Source organism: Neopelma chrysocephalum, unplaced genomic scaffold, assembly GCF_003984885.1.
Source record: "Neopelma chrysocephalum unplaced genomic scaffold, ASM398488v2 Primary Assembly neopelma1_131, whole genome shotgun sequence".
NCBI classification, from domain to species: Eukaryota; Metazoa; Chordata; class Aves; order Passeriformes; family Pipridae; genus Neopelma; species Neopelma chrysocephalum.
The window spans coordinates 826,177-839,881 of NW_020897793.1; the positions used below are offsets into that span (position 1 = coordinate 826,177).

Below are 13,705 nucleotides of genomic sequence, written 5' to 3' on the forward strand. Positions count from 1 at the left end.
GTTGCAGACTTAAAGGCATTTTACTGGAAAGGACCATATTCTTTCACTGAAGTTGCGCATGCAGATTTTTATCTGTCAATTCAGTGTAAAATGAGACATATTTATAGTAAGCACAACAACATTAAGGGCTCATTAGGCTGTTCAGTGACTACTCTATTTTTAATCAACAAGTCCATTACTAACTTTCCCTTAATTTAGCCAATGCAGAAATTATAATCCAAAATGTATTTCTGATAAGGGACAAGTAATTAACTAAGTAAATAATTTTCAGCGCCAACATAACACAGCATTACTATAAACACAGGACTTCTTTAAATTGTGTAATGCTGCTTTATCTTCAGAAAATCTGACCATTTCCACAAGGAAGACACCAAGGGATTGGATGGCTTTTAGGGATCAGCAAAAGGACAAATTAAAACACTACTCCAAGGAACAGTATAACTTTCAGAGATCACGTAGAGAAGGACCATTTATTATAGAAAACCACAAAAGCCCAGTGCTGGAAATGCTCTGTAATCCTAAACACGTGACCTCCCTCCACACAGCTAGCAGTCATCTCCTGCCTGTTGAGCAGGGAAATGCTGCTGGAGCTGCAGGAGCAGGGCTGGGTGGGAGCTCACTGCTGAGGGCAAGGGGCATGCCCTGGGAGCCAGGCATCTGCTCCTGAGCTCAGTATGGCCTATCCTGGGAACTGGGTTATTTATCCTCCATTCACTGATGCCTGCCCAGAGCTGGCAAGGTTCAGCTGGCTTTGTTATGGAAACCCCTCCCACCAAATTCTTCTGAAAAAAATTATTCTAGTGGAGTTAGCATAAGAAGGATGTCACATCCATGAGGAAAAGGAGAGGAAGCAGCACAAGGGCAGCTGCAAAGGCACACCACACTCTCCACTGGAAGGAGCAGAATGCCTGTGGCAATTTTCCATAACCTTAATGTCTTACTGATACAGTTTGTGGGAAACAGAAAAAGGTGAATTCGATCATAATTGATTTACAGAGTGTGTGAACTAAGGGTTTCAGGATTTTGTACCGAGATGGTAAGCCTCTGCAAAACAAAACAACAACAAAAAAAAATTAAAAATAAATTAAAAAAAAAAAAAGAAAAAAAGAAAAAAGGTCAAGAAACAGACATATTACAGAAATAAGTGATACTATGGTTCAGTAACAAAACTGGCAATGGCAGTTTGCACATAGAGCATCTGGGGTGTTTGTAAGACATCCTTTTAAGATTTTTTTTTTCCTCCATTCTTGAAATAACTGTTAGAAGAATTTTGACTCTTTAAACCCAATTCCTTGTAAAGAGCAATTTTCTCATCACTACCAGAAGTCCACCAAAAGAACACCTACCATGTACCTTGTAGCTTTGCCTTTCAAAGAATTCACTGTTCAAGCATTACATAGGACAGTAATTACTTGCTAGTTTGCTAGATTTTTGAGTCTACAGATTAAGTAAGTCTACAAGCACCATGGCAGTCTTCTCATGCTTAAAATAATTCTGTATCATTAGAAAGATGTTAAAACCTCAGTTGATCTCTCACTTAAAATCATCCTCATTTTTGTTTGTTGTTTCTTGGATTTTTTTAAAGTAGGACTAACCCAATTTCAAAAAAAAAAAATGTTTTATTTCTCTGTGATTCACCACCAAAAATCTGATAGTATATAGAGAATGCAAATAAAGATTTATTGTGCAGTTGTGGAAGACTACGTATAAAATCTAAACTATATGCGCAGACACATGTAAGATTATTTTTCCTACTGTGATTTAACCTTAAGTTTCCTTTCTTTTTATTCTGTTCATGGTAAGTCACCACATCAAAAGATTATCCATCACGTTTTAAGGCAAAAGTATTTGCCTTAAACATACCACAGAAAATTTATTTTTCCCACTTCCCATTTATTTTCCCCATTACAGATCTGACATCCTAAGACAACAGAGCTGAAAATACCACAAATTAAACATATGGAACAGTGTTCATATCAGTTGAGCGGGAGGCAGGGGGAATATAAAAAAAAAGTATGCACACAGTTGCCTTTCACTCTGAGAGCCTGGCACAATGGAGATTTGTTTTTTCATTGTTTTTTACATCCATCATAATGGACCAAACATGCTTGGGCAGAGATTACTTTTCCTTGAGTTTCAGCCCAAGTAAAAATTTTGCTGAAGGAAATGCTTCAGATATAGTGAAAATGCTAACTCTACCCATTGATTTAATGCCAGGAAGTATATCCCTGTGAAATTTAGTCCTAGTGCAGAATAGTGTGAGGAAGCATGTGAAAAAAGAAACAGTAATAGTTATTGTGAAAATTAATTTTTAAAGAGAACAGTTCTCGGCTTTGATAGAAAGTGTTTTCTGGAGCGGGTAGAGGCCATGTTGAACTTCCTTGCTCGCCTGTACGACCCCTGCCTATCAATGTCAACACTTTATTAATATTTTACTGAAAAAGTGCGAGAGGATTCAAACTTTGTCTGTCTTGGTAGGTGTTGCTAAGCAACTTTGCTCCTTGTCTGAGAACTGGTTTTCACAGCAACCTTTCCTTCAAGCCAAAGACCTGTGCCCACTTGAAATGCTTTCTCCTCTGTCAACGAAAACCCTGGTAAGTTATATTCCACCCTTCCCTTTATACTTTCCTCTCTACCTCCCAGCTGAAAAGAAAGGAATTTAACGTGTCTGAAATCCTCTACTTACCATAATCACTGTCATAGAACACTATGAATTTCTGCCACCGCAGCTCCGTGACCAGTTTGAGCATGACGTCGTTGAGGCGGACGGGCGGGCGGGCGGCCAGCGTGTACTCCTCCTCCTCCAGGCTGGGGTTCAGGTGGCAGGCGGTGCGGGGGGACCCTCCCGTGTTCCGCTGGACAAAAAGGTGTGGGATGTGCATGGCATCCGTCAGGGACTGCAGGGCGTTGGCCGAGGCACAACCAGTGGATGTCACTAAGGCCAAGATCCCCAGGGTCATCAGGTCACAGGCTGGAGAAGACAAGAAATAAAGCAGGGTTTGAGTAAGCTCAGCAATGCCTTTGACAACCTAGACGCTAGGAAGGGAACAAGACAAGCTTTGCCCTTGCCATCAACACAGAGTTGAAATTATTTATATTATGGTATGAGCTGAAGCCTTTCAGAGTTAGGTTCTGCACCTTTACAGTAGGAGACAGTATCTGCAATCTGCACTGATATGCCAAAGTGGAGGACAGATAATGTAGCTACTGTCAGTTCTTGAGACAGCAGCAGATATGGATGGAGATTATGGCCCTTGCTTCAGGTCATTCCTGGTGGAAGCAGGAACTGAACTCCCATCTTTTAAAACTCATTTCACTGCTTTAACCCCTTAATCTTCATTAGGCACATTGGATGAAGATTTTGGACAATAAAGAGCAATTTCCATTTCAACGATTTGTGTTATACAGCAGAGTTGTGAATGATTTTTTAAATTGATGAAAGAAACATTCACTGTAAGTCTCAGAGAAACGAAGAAACAACAAAGGCACTCATTAGAACAAAGACAACTTATGAATGACTAAATAATTATTAACAACACTGTAGCTATCCTTAAAATGATCTGGAAAAGCATGTACCATTTAAAAACAGAGCATATAATTTGACCCCTTCTGCTTTTGAGAATGAAGTATTAGGTGAGTTTGAAACACAGGCCATGCATGCTGGGCAGAGCCCTGGGAAGTTGGCTCTGCTGCTCAGGACATCCCACACAGCTTGTTCTTCCCAGGACTCCTCCAGGTCAGACACCCTGATATTAAGCTGTGGTTGGAAAGTGTTTCCAGCCAAGGCCCCCAGGTATAACTCAGCAGCTATTTAATCAGTGGTGGTGTTGAGACTGTGTAAGAACTACAAAGCAGCCACAGTGCCAGTTTTTACTAACTCTTGAGTAAGTGTTAGCAAAGTTGGCCCTGGGAGCTGAGCACAGCAAACACCATGGGTTAGTTTGGCACCAGCCCTGAGCATCCCCCAGGGGCACTTGGAACTGCCTTCTCCTCTCTGCCTTTGCAGAGGGCTGGAGGCAAGCTCAGGGTTTCAGTAGCTCTTTCAGTCCCCAACAACCACCTGCCCAAAGGAAACCCCCACTCTGCTTCTCCACCACAGAGTCCTGCTGTAATAAAGCCAGACAGGAGGTGACTGGAGATGCTCCACCATCGTACTGCAGTCTGCACAAGCTTGCTAACAGTGGATAAACGAAACGGCCTCTGGGGTGTTACTCAGAGCCCCTCTGGGACACACAGAGAGCCGAGCAGGAAATTCAGCTTTCATCTGGGAGGCAGAGGCTGCCCACACCAGTCCTGCCCCGCCCCAAGGTGACAGCCTTGGCATATGAGCCAGCGGGCTGCCCACATGTGCCATGTGCTACGGGACTGCCAGTGCCTGTGCCATGTCACACTGCTGCTGATCCACTGCCTCTGATCTCCAGTGGAAATGGGCTGAGTGTAAAGGTAGAAAAGAGACCACAATCTATTAAAAGGATTTATTTTTCCTCCTCTAAACATTTTTAAGTATATCTCCACTTTTGGAGGCCAGAAAGTCAAAGGAACTGGACAGGTTATGAATAATTAATAGTAATTAACAGTTAAGTATCAATTAATATTAATTATGCAACGGCTCAGTAATTGAATACATAAAATTGTTTCTAACACAACCAGTGAACCACTTCACCAAATATCTTCTTAGACCAGGCAGAAAATAGATATATTTCCCTTTGATATGGGATAGCAGAAGGAAAATGTTTGATCTTCTCTTTACACAGAATGTACACCATGTATCCTGATGCAACAGAGAAAGATGAAGAGCTTTTAAAATTATTTCCTTGATGGTCTTTACAATAAACATATGTCAGCAGCATTATCTAAATTTACTCTGTGTTGATTATAGTTATATGAAATTGTTCTTTGTTTTTCCTGAGAGCTGACCTGATTTAACAGCAGGGAGGCATTATATTTGCCAAATGGGAGACCCAGGTTCGGGAACAGATTTGATTTCCCAGGCTTCTTGCCAGAGAAAACTGAACATGTCATACAGGTAATTTATTTAGTCACAGTAGGGGAGGGAACAGCGAAGTGGGAACAGAGGGAGAGAACAGCAGAGCTGAGCCATAAACCCCTGCAGAGATCACCAGCCAGCAAGCTTTGCTGTCACCGAGGGTGAGAGAAGCAAGCAACACGGGTTTGTAGCAGGAACAATTTACTTGCAAAGCAGACAGAAGGAGAGAAAAAACAAAGCCCTTTCTGATGGGAGGCTGCATTCAGAGAGTCACTTATTTGTGCAATATAGAGCTGATCACCAGTTGTTTAACAAGAAAAATGTCCATTCAGTGGTTGACACTAATCAAAAGCTGCTTGCTTATTAGCACCAAGACCAGAGAAATGACAGATCATGGCAAACGGGCCCCCTTATCTCCCAGCACAGCCCACCAAACACAGTTGAAATATCTCAAGAAAGACCATTTCAGTTGAGGTATTTTCCCAATGTTTTCTAGTTTGTGTACATGGGTTAAAAATGAAGAATTAGTCAATGTTTCCCCATTCTGATATTTTATCAATTGATTATGTTCTGCCTGAAAGCATATGCTACATAGTGTTTTCTCCTCTTGCCTCTGTTTCAAGATAGCAGGCAACAAAAACTGGAATGACTAAGGAAAAAAGGTTTCGTGTTTTCTGAATTGCTTTCTTTAGTCAAATCACAGGATGTGAAAAAGAACGTGTCATTTCTAATAGAAGACTTTCATTATATAAAAATACAATGGATTCCAAGAAGTTCAACCTCTCCACACTTATTGCACTGAAGGGTGAGAATTAGCTTTGAGCACATAAAGAAGTATTTCTTTCTACATGTGTAACACAGTGGGTAACTACTACATAACAGACTCCATTAAAAAACTCATTAACTCTTCAGACGCCTCAAAATTCCTTAGCAAGGGAACGTTCAAGGATTATAGAATCTCAGAAGTAAACTCTGGTGACTTTTTTTTTTTTTAGGATTCCCCCCAGTCCTGCACTTTCTTTCACAGAAAACTAACAGGAGAAAATGTATGTGATTTTCTGGTTTACTTCACACTAGCTATGGATTTGTAGAAACAATCAAACATCCCTGACTATGATATTGAATAAATCACTAATTCTGTATATCAGCTGCAGCTTCATAAGCTTCATAAGTTCTCAAAAGAACCTTGAATTTTTGCATACGAATTTCATAACCCTGATCTTGATTTTCTTAAAGCTGAAATACAGAGATTTGAAATGTTTTGGTCCATGTCAGCCTATAATGCGAAGGGGAATCAAAACACCTTGAGAACTTTAGTGATCTTTTACTACTATATTTATAGTTATAAGAATTTAATATTTTTACAACTGAAATGCTTTCATATTTATCTTGTATATATATTCATTTAGATAGGTTTCAAGAGATAATGCTTTTAAAGTATCTGTTCCAGAGATAAAAAGACAAACATTCTAGCAATCCTGCCTCCAGATTTGACTGCTATTTAAATAGTGAGTTATAAGTTTGCTGTACTGAATGCCTTCATCACAATTAGGCTTCCTTTTAAGAAGACACCAACATCCTAAAAACCATACAGTAAGAGATGTGCATTCTAATGATGAAAACATGAACATCATCATACCTAAAAAATAAACCTGCATTAACCCATTGGAGCAACTTAAATCATGCCATGCAGCTTATTCAATGTTGGCCTCCATCAACAAACCATCTCTCAAGGTTATTCTTGGATTTCATGGAAGTATTCCAAATTATTGATTAATCCTGTTCTTAGTCATTTTGGGGAAGTATCTCTCCTAACCTATTCTCTTGAAGTCTGTTTTCAGAAATTCCTCTTTGCACATCTGCTTGACATTTTATCTCTTGAGCTGTTATTTCCATTACAGTGTTTCACAAGACACTGTCTGCTTTCTTCTCCATCTATTGCCTTAGTTTTTCTCCATTTAGTTTCTCCGTGTGATCTCTGTCATGGTGTTGGCAGAAGTAACACAGATTAATATATTTTGGGCATCTTCTGACTTCCACTTGTCTAACTTGACTTTTACATCATAGCAACACGTACTAAACTTTTCTCTCATTCTGTGACCCACATCTCTAACTCCAGTCACATCCCATTAAGCCACACTTAAGCATTGAAGAACAGCAGCTTTTAGATTTCAGACTGAGCCTTATCCATATGACCTTTTTCATCAGTGGGACTCCTCATGGCACATGAGATGATGCAAGAATTTTACTTTGCTGCAATCATGCTGCTTGAGGTCTTGCTTTTCTACCACTGCTTTGTGTCCTGCCATCCTATTTCTGAAGACAGATGCAGATGGTAAAGTCCTGATTTGGCACCCTCTTCATGGGGATATTTACATTAAGGGCTTTAGCTCAGAGCTCTCTGTAATTAAATCCCTCTCTCTAAAAACCACAGGGAATTAAAATACTCCAAGAGAAACTGTTATCTTGCTCCTGGCAATGTGACAACATGACCATCTCTCAGTCTCCCTTTCAGCGGTTTCCTAATATTCAGAAAAGGGTAGAAACTTGTTCCTTTGTTTCCTCCATTATCAAAAGACCAGCTGCCAGTGTAATTTCAGATCTAACAATATATCCACCTACTGGCATTCACACTGCCTCTTCAAACCTCAATGTCATTCTGTCTCTCACTTATGGGTATCACCATAGCTGGCCCTACCCACTCTGGACACCACTTGATACTTGATAAATCCTCTCTAAATTTTTGGTTGACTTTTTTTTCTTATTTTTCAGTTTGACTAACACTTAGGAGCTCTTTACTGCACTGCAAAGGGAGAATCATCCTAACCACAAGTAACTTGCATTTTAAAAAATGTCACTGTTTGAAAATTGAGAGGTTTCTGCCTTTTTGCAGAAATTTCTTTTCTTGAAATGAAGAAAGATAACTTCAGATCTGCTGTAACACTCTGCAATGAAGTGATTAACAAAGTTGGCACTTAAGTATCTGTAATTAGGTTTGAAAGCCACCTTCCTGCTGAGATGAGGGACCTTATGCTTGCCTCAGTACTACTGCCTCAGTCACTCTGACAGAAAACTAATTTTTCACATTATTTATTTTTGAAAACCAGGAGGGGGAAAAAATTTATCGTTAAAACATCAAAGTAAAGAGAACATAGCAAATTCTGGGGGGAAAAAAAACCAAAACAAACTATTTTTGGGAACCTAAATCCTACTATTCCATGAGACTATCGAGGCCTGTAATATCTTCTGCTAAAAGTGCATAGTTAGCAGATCTACCACGTGAACTAGCGAGCAGATGCGGAATACCATGAGCTATATACACATAAACTATTGTGTTATTCATGTGTACAAAATTTAATCAGTAATTTTTTCATTATCAAAATTATATAAAAACAGATACACATAAAATTTGGGATGAAATACTAGAAGAGCAAAGAGTTCTGAGATAAAAATATATCGGTTCTGAAAACTGATAAAAATGTGTCTTAAGATGTAAGGTCTGTGGGAAACACACCCATAGAGGTATTCTCAAATTAAATGGAAAAAGTCCTTCTGGGAAGTTGTTGGAGCATTGAACTGAGATAGAAAGAAAAACAATACAAGGAGAAAGACTACAGCCACCAAGGAATATTTAAAAATCAAGAGGATGATGATACAATTCTTTCAGGTAAAGCCAAATAACACAAACTAGAGAACTAAACATTTTCACTCATGTCTAAACAAAACCTAAATATTTCTGCTGTAGTACACGAGAAATTTCCATGCAGTCAGGACACAAGCCCACAATTAATTCAGTCACACAGAAAAATGGGAAAAGACTACTAACTATGTACATTTTTTCCTCTTTATGCCTCAAAAGACCCTTAAATGCTTTTGTGCAAAACCAGTTGATGAAGCAGAAAAAATTATAGAATAATCTCATTAATATCACTGAAAATACTTCTATTAAAATATTGAACTATAGAAAGATTCACTCCTATTATTGGTGTATTAAGTACAACATCAAAATTAGTATTCTAAGCACTCACAGAACCTAAATGGGGTTTTCTGAAGAATATTTTACTCCTTATTTCACATTTTATGATGTTTCTTACTCTTCAGCTTCTTTCATTAACTGGGAAAAGCACTTCATAATGAATTTGCATCATTTACACTTAATGCTATGCAGTTATTCTTCCTTTGGATACTCTGCAATTATATTTTAATATAATATATTTAATAATATATTTAATATAATATTTTTTTCTTTTCTGGATGCTTTTACTTACCTTTATGTTCTGTACTCTCACTATTTTTCTATAAATAACAAAAAATTATTATTTTTATTAGGAAAACCCTACACAAAGCTATAGTTACTTCACATAGTAATTTATAATATAGAGAAAAATAATAAACATAGCAAAATCTTTTCCGTAGCACTTTCATTGCTGTATCACCTTATATGTAGTGAAGATGGATATTTCTTTCTCCATTATCAAAACAAAATACATCTTAAAACAAGAAAGAAATTTCACAATTAGACAATTAGTCCTCTGTGGTTTGATAAAAAAAAAATTTAAAAAAAAAAATCAAACCAACCAAACCCCCAAGTACCTCCACTTAGATGTATCCATTTTTTGGATATAACACTTGAGAACAATAAATATTGTTCTCTTTCATTTAAGCGATCCTTTACCTGCATCCAGAATCAGGATACAGGCATTCTTAGATCCTGCAGTCCTTGATGTGATTATTTTGGAAGCCACAGGAAAGTCTGACACAGCCTCACCATAGTTTCTGATTGCAATTGTGTTGCCCTGCTTCCTTGCATTCAGAGCCTAAATGTGATGCCAAGTCTTCACCTAAGAAGTGGATTTCACATCATGAAAGCTCTCCCTGCGTATAACAACACATTGTGAAAAGGGCCTTGGAGAGCGTGGCACAAGCCTGGCATTCAAATTACAAATGCAACCACTGACAAGTACTGCAGACTCTCTTGCAATAAATTGATAGCCAGTCTGAGTATCAAAGAGGACAGAGCATGCCTGGAGTTTTTCATATAGATAACATTCTTGCCGGACTTCACAGAAACACGATATGAGGAAGCATGTACTCAACACAAAGGCAAAGCAGACTAATGTTTACTTCCTCAAAATCCCCATTTTCATGAGTCTCACAGAGAAATCTCTCTTTACGTGTCCTTTTTCTGAAGCCATGAAACCCATACTGGGAAGAATTCACAATAATCACTGTAGGGCTCTCTCCAGTTCCAAGAAGCCAAGAGCACCTTCTCCTGCCAGTTTGCTAGCTCAAAATCCAACACACACCTCTTTGCCAGGGCATCTCTCAACAAGAGATACTTTCCCTTGTGGAAATATGTGTGCTGTAGGGTCCTTAACAAGTGGCAGGCAACAGCAGTAAAACCTGGGGCCACAGTTCCTAAAAATCACAGATTTAGAGCACCAAAGTTAAAATATGTGTAAGTCAACCTGTAACAGGACCATTAACATCTATGCATGAATGAGATGCTGCCAGCAAGGCACAGACTACCAGCAACTCCATGAAAATTAGAGAAGTTCATTGCTGTCCTGAGGTAAACTTGAATTTTTTCTCTTAGTGCAACTAAGGAGGAAACACAGTATTTGTCAGCAGTGGAATTGCCTTTGTGAGCCCTCCAGGGGGTTCTTTTGCAGCTCATCGCCTAATAACTACCAACCAAAATCATTATGCTAGACAACATATACTGAAAAACCTAATAATTACAATTTCTGTTTCTGAATTCTTTCTCCATCCTTCATTATGTTTTTTTTTCCTTAGAAAACCAAGATAAGGGAATCTTAGGTGTTTTTTCTTAGCAACTGAATCTTAGCAACTGAAATAAGACTGGTAAGTCAGTTGATAAACATTTTCTTTTTTTTTTTAGAAAAACTTAGCATAAATTTTCTGAGCAAAGTGTATAGCTGGACTCTTTAGCCTACAATTTTGATAAAATTCTCAGCAGGCCAGCTCAAAGCATATCATGATCCAAAAACTAGATATGCATCATTGTTTACATGTTCTAAGATAATGATGATTATTTCAGCTGGCCGTCACTATGAGGAAAAGATTCCAGAAAACCAGTACAGACGTACATTGCTGTGCATAGTTAAGAGTTCATGTAATCAGTATGTCAGGATATCCCTGACAAAGCAGCATGAAAAAACACCTCAAAAGCTAAGGAAAGCATGAGATTTTGAAATGTTTACCAAAAAGCCCTGGGAAAATTGCTATTAAAGATCCTCCCCCAGTTTTTGGGCTGTTTTTTTATTATTTTCCCATTATGCAGCATCCTAAGCTAAACAAGCAGGAAAAATAGGAGAAATATAAAAAAAAATTCAAAATGGAGTTTTGTCTATATTTTTGCTACTTTTTCCCCTCCAGAAGCATGCTAATCATTGCTCACAGAACAGAGGCACACTGGTGATATGGCCTTCCTTGTGCTGCTTTGCCCTCACTGCCTGTCAACCTCTTTTAGGGGTCAGTAGCTGACTCCATCTCCTTTGGGTCACCCTAACAGGGTGCCTCGTTACTGCTCAATGACACTGGCTGCTTAGGAGAAGCAGTATCTTGGTCTCCAGCTTCATTTCAACCATGTGCTGTATGACCTGATATCTTGTGGGTCGATTCTCAGCACGTGTAAACTCACAGAGCTCCCCTGACACTACCAGAACCATCCTTTACATCTAAATAATAGTCACTGTGCCTTGTTTCCTCCATTACCCCCTTGGTTCAGCATCTTCAGTGCACTGTCATTGTTGCCATCTGGAAAACTCTTCTGTTTGCATTTATGGAGATAAAGAAATTACTCCAAAATGGTAAGTAATGTACCACCGAGAAGGAAAACAGGAATAAAAATAAGAGTTGTGGATTTTGTTTAATATATGGGAGTGCATTAATAACTCCCTTCACTCTTTGATGGTCAAAGATAAAACATGAAAGTCCTCCCACACCAAGCACAAGTAAAACTACTCTACTGGCAACACAATCAAATTTCCATACAACTGAGTGATGCCATCAAGTGGTCAACAAATGCACCAGCTGTTTTCCAAGTAAGGTTTTTGGGTTAATCTTCATTGAACATGCTGCATTTTGCATGGAAAAGCTACTACCATGAAATCAGCACAAGGCATACTCCACTGATAAAAGTGCATTAATTGAGAGCACTAGTGGCAGATAAGAGATGGCCTTATTTTTCCAAAGGACAGCTCTGATGTTGCTCTCTAGCTCCTCCTAAGAAGGTAAGTGAGAGCACAAACAGCTTTGTAACTGCTTTAGAGTTGGTTTTTGCTATTGGCTTTGCAGTTGGGTGGATTTGAAAGACCCCACCAGCAAAGATTACATGATGTTGATATTAAAAAATATTTTAAAATTTCTTTGAAAAAATTTAGCAGTGCGAGTGCTTAAGGATGTGAAACATCCTGGAATATGAACCTTTATCTAGTTTTTCTGTATTAATAATAAAAAGATGCTTAAGGCAGATAAAAAGAACTTTGATGGTATAGAAATTCTGCAGAATAACTGTACTTCTGTTTTCTCAACAAAATGTAATTTCATCAGTAACGATTTTCTCCCAGAATCATAGCTTGGCGTAATGTTTGGAAATGTGAATAAGCATTTCTGTTAATTCTGAATAGTGCATGGTTTCACAGAACTACACATTAATCTCAATGGCATCAATACTGTTTTAAGGCCCTAGGTAGAACTGAATAAGCTTTGACTTTTTTTCCTTTCCCCCTTCAACACTAGTTCTGAGGTAGAACTAACTGCAAATCATCCTAATTATTCAAGGGACATAACTGCTTTTCTGAATGCCACATATTTGTTCTCTGTTCTCTGCAAGTTCTTCAATAATTATGTTTTCTTTTGCCCTTCAACACAGAATAAACTGCACTTTTTCACCCTCTCCTTCTTTCACCTGCCTTTCATGACAAATCATAATGATACAGAAGTGTTTTGTACACCTTCATTAGCATTCCGCCGGGATGCTTGACTTTGCTGCCTCCTTTGGGACTATTTCACTTGCACATGCCGAGTATTATTTTAACATCAGCGAGGCTCAGGCTCAGTTCCGGCAAGCACAAAAGGAAAACACTCTTCTGCCATTTACAAAAAGCAGTCAAACACAGCAGCTCCAGACAAGCTGATAAAACCTCCCAGCTCTTTGGTACTGAGGAACTCATTTGGATTCTGAGCGGTATTGACAACCAAGGAACACGTTAGCCCTGCTTGCCTGTGTGATTAGCAATAATTATAACAGACACATATGCAACAAAAAGTGCCAAGACAAACTTCCATTTGGGGGGGGCAGGGGAGGCTTAAATTCTTCTGCTTTGTGTCGTGCCTTATGTGGAAAGCAGGAGGGATGAGCATCAGCCTAAGCATCAGGACATAGTTTCTGAACTAACCACAAAAGATTTTTCCATTCTGTTGTTTCCCCAGCACATGCCACTCGCTGCACACTCCCGTTCACCCAGACATTTTAGGTTAACCAAAACACTGATCTCTTTCCCATAACCAATCTGCCATTGTGCTCAGTAAAACGCCTACTTGAAAACAAGGAAGTCAAATAACCGCAAACATCACTCCAAAGCAGCATTTCATGTCCTCGGACTTAAAGGAAGACTCTGGGGTTTACATAATGCTATCAGGGCACCTGTGTTAGGAGAAGCAAACCATTATGAGGCTCAAGGTAAATTCACA

General features: G+C 38.9%; 1 protein-coding gene across 2 annotated transcripts in view; it reads right to left on the minus strand.

Moving 5' to 3' along the window:
• GRID1 (glutamate ionotropic receptor delta type subunit 1) overlaps positions 1–13,705 on the minus strand; it is a 532,881-nt gene that overhangs the window by 322,217 nt on the left and 196,959 nt on the right. For both annotated transcript variants that reach the window (XM_027698622.1, XM_027698624.1), the window contains exon 3: positions 2,687–2,971. In XM_027698622.1, coding sequence (XP_027554423.1) covers positions 2,687–2,971 — 285 coding nt within the window. The remainder of the gene's footprint in view (positions 1–2,686; positions 2,972–13,705) is intronic.